Source organism: Eufriesea mexicana, unplaced genomic scaffold (genome assembly GCF_001483705.2).
Source record: "Eufriesea mexicana isolate 0111107269 unplaced genomic scaffold, ASM148370v2 scaffold294, whole genome shotgun sequence".
Lineage (NCBI taxonomy): Eukaryota > Metazoa > Arthropoda > Insecta > Hymenoptera > Apidae > Eufriesea > Eufriesea mexicana.
This window is the reverse complement of record NW_016908489.1, coordinates 1,515,242-1,524,654: the sequence shown is the minus strand read 5'-3', so window position 1 is coordinate 1,524,654 and position 9,413 is coordinate 1,515,242. Positions and strand designations below refer to the sequence as shown.

Genomic DNA, 9,413 nt, shown 5'->3' with positions numbered 1-9,413 from the left:
ACGTTCCTCTAGTCATTTGCTTATCCCAAATAATTAAAAATATCTAACTTTGAAAAGAAACTCCAATTTTTTTTCATGGATACGTTTGTAAAGTTGTTCAAGTGTTTTATCCGGATAGAATATTAAAAGGAATAATTCTCGAATATCTTTGTACTTCAGCGATCCGAGGCGGCTCGAACCAGATCACCGAACGGATCCATATCCAATGATTCATAGATCCACCGAGAATCATTTTGCCATAATATACGGCTGTTCACAAAAAGATTACACGACACTCCTACTATATGGAAAACAACTACGCGGTTAGACTACTAAATTGCCCTACAGTAAAAAGGCAATTTTTCTCTTGCTTTCCTTGCTCTTTTCAAGTGACGATCAATTTTCCCATTCTTATTCGCTCTCAGCGCAATCGTCGCTGTCACCACTGTCATAATATTTGTTCCTCGACTATCGATGAACTGGAATCCGATGAACTGATTGCAGATATATCATCAGGGTCCCCATGGAATTGGATATCCACACTCTGAAGCATGTCCACGAATTCATCATCCAGGATTTCCAGATTTTGGGAAAACGCGTCCTCCGACATGGAATCGTTTGACCTAGGAAAAATATACGTTTCTATAGTGGTTTAAATGCCGAAGTATCAATTACTTGATTAAGAATGATACAATTCAGGGTCATGCTTTAGTAGAAGTGCATATGAAACCTAGAATGCAAACAATTATGAAAGAATTGCTTAATCTAACATTTGAAATTCAACACTCGAATTTCACTCTTGACTCGTGAACGTGCAACGAGCATTTCGTAGTTAAAAATATTTTCTTTTCGGATCAGCAATTAATCAGCAATTATACAGGAATAAAAATTTACAGCTTTTAATGGCGTTAATTGTGATCTAGTCCATTTCTAGCAACTTGCAATTAATAATTCATCGCCATCCGAGAATCATTAGGATTCAAGTGATACGTTCAACGACATGGAACGTAGAAAAAAGAAATGGAAACGAATAAACGGTTAGCTGATTAGTTAACTCTCTAATTAATGTATTATGCATACACAGAAATCGTGCATCACTGTATCATGCAATTCTGGATTCGTTTACTTACTAAGCTGCAGATGATGGTTACAATTCATCATCACACAGCCTGCAACAAACGCATAGATCGCATCATAGTAATTACGATCATAGTACAAGGTGAAATTGTTAGATCCCGCAGCGGGTATACTATCTGACGACAACGCATACCACAATTCGAAAGCTATGATTTCCGTTTCGTAGCTCGAAATGGTAAGCAGGAACTTTCTATGATAATTGCGAGGCCAGTTCATTTACTATACTGAACGACAATGTGAAACATTTTTTTCATATCTTAGACGATACTTAATGTTCCATTGATTGATTTTATATAATTTTTTCGTCACGACTTAATAAGTCTTAAACGCTATTAATAACATTGATGCGTCATATGCATATTGACGTTAATAAGTGATAGTAAAAAAACAATATTGGCATATTGATTATATGGCATAGATGAACTGTGTGCAATATATATTACATAAAATCAATACTTACATTCGTTCATTCACAGAATTCATTACCACTCTCTTCGGTGACCAACAGTTCATATTCCTCTGCGGCGAATCGGTCCCAATCCGACAGCTGTTTCAAATGAAACAAAAAAGAAGCACGATAACAGATATCAGTGAGGTACTCATAACAACGACTGTTTCCTGTTAAATTTAATTTTGTTCGTTTCAGATAATTTCTGAGGCTCTTTACCTCGTGACCGTCAGGGTCGTGTTCCCTGGCAGATGCAAAGGGATCTCTCTGTTCGTGATCCAAGTACTTCTCGAGATTGAAGAAGGTGTCAAAAAAGATCGAGGTCATTTTACACTTCTTTAAGTCACTCAGAGATATCTTCCCTGGCGTCGCTGGTTTGATCATATCTAACATCTACGTTAATTCACGAACAAAGTAAATAAATAGAACACACAACGAATACGTAATATACTAATTATTTAATTCTTCACGACTTACCTGGCAAAGGCAATCCTCGAAGGGCAACGTCTCCAGTCCAATTGCCTCCATGCGATGCAACTGCTCCTCGTAAAAATATTCCAATTCGTACATCGACAAATATCCATCGCCATCGAGATCCATGCACCTACCGATCATTCCAAATGAAACACCGACCGTCTGTACAACGCATCTAACTTAAACATCGTGCATTATACCTGAACCAATACTCAATAGCGGTCGGATGGTTTTTGTCCTCTTCGCTTAACAAGAACCACACGAATTCCGTGTAACTCATTTTATCTTGGGGTTGTTGAACGCCGTTTCCGCTTTTCACACCACCCCTGGTCACTGCACCGCTGAATATTCTCGCGATCATTCGCTTGGAAAGAGCTAAAACAGTTGATTCGAAAGTGGAATTTCGTTTCTGTTCCCAGCAACGAAACTTGCGATAAATTCTGCCGAGGGAAATTTATCCTCACCGTGGTCATTGTGCTTTGTAAGGTCTGTCTTATCGATAAAGAGATCGTGATCTCGATCGAGTTCCCAGAATTTACAGTAGATCACATAGAAATGCTCGTAGCTGAAGTAAGCGGTCACTTGATTGATGTCCTCTTCATGCTCGAGGATCGCGATCACTGACAGCAGATTGCTCCTTCGCAGCTCCGCCACGGAGATCCTTCCGCTCCAGCTTCGATTAACGCAGTAGAATATCCTGGCGATCACCTGGAGCCAAGATTCACATCGGAATCATCGAATAAGAACGTCAAATATAAATTCATCTCGTTAACCGTATCTTCAATATTGAGCGTGCAAATACGATTGATTGGCGTGTAAATACAGAAGCCAGCGAAGTCGAAAAAGGGGAAAAGATTTCACTGTTAAGTGGCCGATGTCGAATGAAATGAAGTAACACGTTGGCTCGTTAAGATGATTTTCCAATGACCAGGAGTTCGCGTGATAATTGCCCGAGGCGAGCACGATCATCTTGAATAATTCAAGACGATCCACGTTGCGTAAACTACAGCCCATCCTCCGTGGAATCTTTTTCTCCTCTCCCTCTATCACTCCTCGTAACGAGAGAAATAGCCAGCAAATATTTATCGCGCGAATACGAACCGTGTGTACGTAGCGTGAATGGAACTCAGTAGCCTCTTTGAGGAAAGTTAAACCGGGATGGGTCTCGACCACGTCTTGCACCAGCGGGATCAAATCCTCCGGCAGTATATTGTTCCTCTGGCCCCGAGTTGTGATTCGGATAAACTTGCTCGCCGCGTCGTGGTGGGTGTTCGATATTCTGCAAACAATCAGCCCCCGCGATATTCATTAGACTGGCAAAATCGGGGAAAAATCCTCGACAATCGGAGGATCGAAATATCCCGATTTATTTTCTAAGGTATCAAAAGCTTTTATCGGATACGTGGCTTACTCTTTCCAGAAATCAAGGAACGCGTTCATCTCAACGTAGTCGGTCTGGTCTCCTCCGGCCGCGAGGAAAAGCGGCACCTTCCAGTAGAGCGGCAAATCGCATGCCTGCAAGACAAATCATAGCTTTTGTATGCAGCTGTTCCAGCAATGGAACGACGGAGTTACAGCTTTCCCACGTGAAATCGCTGCCCACGTGAGAGATCACGGGAATGGTCAAGATCAAACAGCTACTCCGCGTTAAGATGGAGATCGAGCAAACATGGAAAAGCGTATTCCTGGAAATATCGAGTTGCAATATCGTCATCGTACCTTGGTGATGCTGTGAAATTGGGCTCGAGAAGCATGATGACCAGGTAGACCTTGAAAAGCAGCGGTGATCCTCGAGATGGTTGCCTCGACTTGCGAGAGCGGCAAAGGCTTCCCCCCGGGAAAGTAAAATCTGCAATTACCCAATAGAAATTTCGCGTTATTATACCCTTAATCGGACACTGTAACGCTATTGTATCGTATACGGTTTGGACGAAGGTTTACCGTGGTATGTGAACGTTTCTGTTCGCTTTCACGTGCCTCTGGAGTGTCGTGTGCGGTGGCAAGCTCTTTTGCTGTGTCTTGTCTTTCGCGTACGTCTAGAACCAACAAGCATCGTTCCGGGCAGACTGATTGGGACCGTGAAAATTAGCAAAATCGCAGCCCACGTTCTTCGCTATACGCTCGGTACACCAAACGTGTTTTGCGATTTTGCGCCACGCGTCTAACGACGTTATCCGCGATCCGATTTATTTGCTCTCGTAACACAAAGTACTCGAAAGGTGTTAGGTAAGGAGCTTTATTTATTTACTTCCTTTAATTTCCTGCGTTACATAACTTGCTCTAATCGCGTTACAGACAAAGGACACGGCGTGCCACGATCCTGATCTCGTTATATCGCTGGGACTTCCGGTTACGACGGGCCGTACGCGGTTCTCCAAGGTGTCTAATCGATCGCGTCGACGAGTCGCAGTAATTTTACGCTTCTTCGAAAGCGCCGCACCGACGCGGAGGTATCGAGGCGCACCAAGGACACGACATCCTGTTACGCGACGCCAAGGATCCGAAGAATGCAAAGAGGCCGGCCAACGCGGCTAATGCATCGCCTCGCCCATGTGACTATGGTTACATCACTCCTATACACATTGCCGTTTCCAACATCACGGTCACGGAAATGGGAGGATCTTTCCACGTGCTGGCTGTTCACCAGCCAACGCGATCTTTCCATCCTCACTGTCGAAACCCCTTCGTCGAAGGACCCATCATGGGGTGGACATTCGGAGGAATTTACTCAGCGACGATATCAGGGCGTGCAAGATGTCAATGATCGCCGGAAATAGAGGCATGGCTAACGACAGAGGCGATAATAATAGACGTGAGAAAAAATACTGTGCGCAATAAAAATAGCGGTAGAGCTTCTTCGATGGAATCCGTTTAAGGAAGATCAATAATGCAGGCCGTTCCGCGCGGTGAAAATAAGGCAACGTCCGCTCGAGTAACCCAACGATAATCGTCGATAGTCCCAGATCGAATACGTCGAGCTGATGAAAAACCGATTGACCCCGAAGGGAATAAGGGAGCGAAGACGCGACGCGAATGCTTAAATTCGCGAGCGAAAATGGCGACGAACGGCGGAAGAACGGAAGCGAAATATAAAGCAGGAAGAGGTATCCGAAGATTCGTATAGCTCTTACTCGTGAATCGCAACCAAGACGCAGATCGTTGCGAAATCCCGGAACAGATAGGACGCGCGTCCCGTGACATTGGGACAGATTAGGCAAAATGGCCGGTGCAATTATTGCGGCCTCATGTTTGGCACGGTCCGCTGCGTGACATACGGGATACCGTCAATCAGCGTTCCAATTGACATTGCGAATTCGACTGCGCCTCTCGATCGAACCCTCGCACTGCCAACCGGCCAAGGACCACTCTTTTCGATACTAAATACTTGACCTTCGCCGCTTGACCGAGGCTCGGGTATTTTCATTCGATTTCATTCCGCTTTGACGTCCCCTGGTATTTAGGCTCGTTGGAGGGGGATGTGCCCGATTCGTAAACATATTTCAAATTAATTGGACTCTGGTCCGATGAAAGAGTGGCGTTTCATCGAGGTTCTGATTCGATCAGACGTTCTTGCGGGGGCTGTACGGAGAGCTAAAGAGAACTGCGGAGATGCGCCAGGAAGGGAACCTAATTCGTTGATTGGATCCATCGAGAGCTCGTGGCGCGACCTGTGTTACAGTTTGTTCCACGGCTCTTAGCCGTTCGTATACGCGGAATATTAAAATTTCAATCTCGATTTCAACCTTTTGCTCGTCGACATCGGAATTCGAATGCTGGAATTTCAACCGGGAACCCGTATCAACGCTAAACCCGTGGATCGCTAAGTACGTTCGATGCCGGATCGTTTCCTTCCTGGTTCCCATTATTCTAACGAGTCTCACTTAACCGATCGCGAGGAACTTTCCTGCCTGGGTAGTCGCTTTTCAGCCATAAGCGGCGATAGAGTCGGCCACGCTCCGTTCCAAGGCGACAGTCGACGGCCTTTTAAAATCTAGCACGATATCCAATATGGAGCGGCCACAATGAGTCAGTCAGCGGTCGCAGATATTCGCCGGCGAGAACGATTTCTCGCCGTTAACCCCAAGGGCGCTGGAAACTTTTTCCTATTTTCCTTTGACCGTCCTGCCACCGATCTCACGTTGCGCTCCCGTGTCTTCTCGTTTCCCCATATGGGGCTGTCTACACACCGTGATACAACCGTGCCGTCACCGCGTCCTTTCGAATGGGAATTTTAATTACCCGATACCTGGAACCTTGCGTGGCCGCGTGATCGCCTTAAGCTGTTCTTCTATCGTCGAATTAATCCCTGCTGGTAATTTTCAACGAAATCACCTATTCGAGTAATCCCGCGGCAACGTGACCGACTGTATCTCTCGGCTAGCATTCGCTTCTAATGATCGAACGAAGCATGGACCACCCTGCACGATAAATAACACCGACGTAACGTCACGAGCCAGGGTATTATTTAACCAAGAGCATGGCGATAAGCGGTCAAGAGCTGTCCGTTTCCACTTATGGCCATGGTGGTCCGCTTTATTCCTCTCCTCGAGGTCGAATAACATTAATCATAACGAAAACCGAGCAGTGACTCAGCGGCGACCAAACAAATGAGACACGCCGCGTTTCTACCCGTCGATTAAATTAATCGGACCCTCTCTTCGTCCCGATACTGCGCCTTTTCTTCGTCCGGACCTTTTCCTCTTCGCTCTGCATGCGCTTTAAACGGTTAATAGCCGCGAAAACCGGCGACGAAAACATCGGCCACCGCTGCTGGGGGAGGGACTCTCTCGCGGTCCCAAGGATAAGAAAATAATCTGGCATTGGGCAGAGGCAACAAACACCATCGACTTCTGGATACATCGACGGCCTTCCACGCGTTAGTCGCTTTCGTTTTAAACACACGAATTTCGTCGGAATTCCCTCGTGTGCCTATCGAGGATGCAACGCGAGAGCCGAGGCTGGAATCGCTGCAGCCTCTGCACTCGTTGCATCCATAAATATCCACGTGTTTCACACTTATTCCACGCACGCTGGAATCCCAGGAATCTTGTTGTTTCCATCGTTACGCCGTATTATTTATCCGAACGACACCGTGACAAGACTGAGAAGTCTAATCTTCTCGAAGCTGCGCCCGATAACGATCTCGAATTAATTCCAAAAGCTGAGAGTACCTGCAGGAATTTCTTTGAGTAAACCAGAGAGAGAGAGAGAGAGAGAGAGGGAGAGAGAGGCTGGACGAGTCGAGAGAGCAGTGGGAACGCAATAACCGTTTAATAACAATGCCTGAGCCAAGCCCTCGGGGCTACGTGCATTGTTAGAGCGTTCAGCGACGCCATGTTGGAGAACCGAGGCTTATCACCGGTGTTTCACTCACCATTAGCGCGGTCTTTGGCTGCTGGAAAGGGATTCGCCGATCGAGATTAGGGGGCTTCCGTGACTCTCGATGGATCAAGGGTCGAATCGGAAAAATTTGTAAACGAGCCGCTGACGAGGATTCCTGCAGGTGATTACAGGGTCTGGAAGAACGATGGACGCACGGGAAACAACTATACCTATGCTAGAGGAGGAAAAGCCAGGGCGATAACGGTTTTTGGCAGGCGAACCGTGCCAGGTATATTCCTCCCCTTTCTGGCCCTGGTCCAGAACAGCTTTGAAACTCGCGAGAACGTTTCTTTCTTAATCGTTCGATCGATTTAATCCTGTGTTTCTTATTACCGTTCGACGCTGTGTCTTCTCCGAAGTATATATAAACACGCGCGGTACGTAAAAGGATCGGGTTTAGAGAAGAATAGGCTGAGCGACCACTTTCCAAGAAATAATACAGCTGAAAATGGTTCGGGGGATAAGTGGTGTACGACGTCTCGGGATCCTTCATGCTCTAGGAGCATGATCCTGAAGGTGTTCCAATTTACTAACATCGTGGAAACCGCCGCAGAAAGAAGATCAAAGGAAACTGGACAAGCTCTATAACAAAGAAGAGAGGAGGAAGAGCATCAGGCGATGCTCGTAGAGAAAGGCTGAAGGCATGCAGAAACGACCTCTACGCGAAGAGATCTTGAACTCGTTTCGAGACAAAAGTGCAGGAGTCGACCGGTCGAACATCCTCCCAGGGAAGGAGGAATTTGGACGGCGACCAAGAGGCCCGATATAAGCCACCCAGAGTGGCGAGAACACGCGAGAGAAGACACGTCTTCCCGATTGCCGTGGACTCGGAGCTTCTGAGGCACCGTCTCATCCGGCCGAATTAGACACCGCTTCCAGGAAAACGTGGCTCGTCTTGCACGATTTTCTTTGTGCACCCACGTTCGTTTGTGCACAGCCTCCTGAAATTTTCGAACGGTTGTTCGCTCGGTTCGGCGAACCTCGAGATCGCCAGCTCTCGCGTCGCATCCCCCATGGCTCGAGTTCCGAATTCTTTGGCTAACTTAACCCCGCGAGTTCGTTTTTGAAACTAAACGTCAAAGAAATTATCGAGAAATGGCAAATTAATGGGAAAGGAAGAAAGAAACGATACTTCCGGATCAGTGAGTACCGATTTACCTGAGCCTTGTTCTGAACCTCGTGTCCGGTCCTCCAAGTGTTGATAGCCGGTTGCCGTGGCCCCCGTTTGTCGAGCAACAGTTCGCTCGGACACTTCTCGAAGATGAGAACGCGTTCCGCGACGGATCCCCTGGTCAGAAACGGTCTGATGGGATTGTTTCCGGTTCCAGTTGCAGCTGCGGCTCTTATATGCTGCTTCTGTTGCGTGGTCAGTTCCGGATGCGGCACTTGTTCGATTCTTGGCCTAGGAGAATTGATCCTAGGCCCCCATCTAGAGGTCACGGGATCCTTATCCTCTTTATTAGCTTCTTTGTCCTTTTGTATCTCCGTTTCGAACTTGGACCTCGTGGTCGACACCAGCTGTTCCGTGGAATTGAAGCTGTTGTTCGTCCTCTGCTCCTCCAGCCTCTGTTGGGTCGGAGGATTCTGCTGAGCCGCCCTGTATCTGACTTTCGCGTAATCCACCACGGACATGTTGGATAAATCGTCCTTGCTCAGAGATTTCGCGTCTGACGTGGCACTTATATTGCTCCCAGGTGTCGTAGACGCGACACTGTTCACCATAGTAGCGGAAGTGGGCACGAGACCGCCTCCATGATGATTATGACCGATGATTATCGGTTTAACAGGCTCCACCTTCGGTTTCTCCCTCTTTATCGCCGGTTTCTGGCGAGTCAGAGGCACCGTCCGCTCCGTGGGCTCTTCCGTGATCACTGAGCCCGTCTTCAGAGCATTTATCAGTCTTTCCTCCTCGCGAGCAACCTCGTCGAGGTAGGCGCTCGAATTCGAGCCACTGTTCCTTTTCTCCTCTTTACTCGTCAACAATTTACCTTCC

The 9,413-nt window shown here is 46.9% G+C and overlaps 1 protein-coding gene across 4 annotated transcripts in view; it reads right to left on the bottom strand.

Moving 5' to 3' along the window:
• Window positions 1-527: 527 nt before the first annotated feature.
• Window positions 528-9,413, bottom strand: part of LOC108556067 (uncharacterized) — a 33,799-nt gene continuing 24,913 nt past the window's right edge. For 3 of the 4 annotated variants that reach the window (XM_017911986.1, XM_017911988.1, XM_017911987.1), the window contains exons 3-14: window positions 8,579-9,413; window positions 3,980-4,074; window positions 3,758-3,887; window positions 3,450-3,553; window positions 3,140-3,317; window positions 2,503-2,746; window positions 2,239-2,413; window positions 2,042-2,168; window positions 1,784-1,957; window positions 1,577-1,663; window positions 1,110-1,148; window positions 528-602 (exon numbers count right to left, since the gene is read on the bottom strand). In XM_017911986.1, the coding sequence (XP_017767475.1) occupies window positions 1,583-1,663; window positions 1,784-1,957; window positions 2,042-2,168; window positions 2,239-2,413; window positions 2,503-2,746; window positions 3,140-3,317; window positions 3,450-3,553; window positions 3,758-3,887; window positions 3,980-4,074; window positions 8,579-9,413 (2,143 nt within the window). In that variant the 3' untranslated portion in view covers window positions 528-602; window positions 1,110-1,148; window positions 1,577-1,582. The remainder of the gene's footprint in view (window positions 603-1,109; window positions 1,149-1,576; window positions 1,664-1,783; window positions 1,958-2,041; window positions 2,169-2,238; window positions 2,414-2,502; window positions 2,747-3,139; window positions 3,318-3,449; window positions 3,554-3,757; window positions 3,888-3,979; window positions 4,075-8,578) is intronic. The other variant, XM_017911989.1, reaches the window with a different exon arrangement.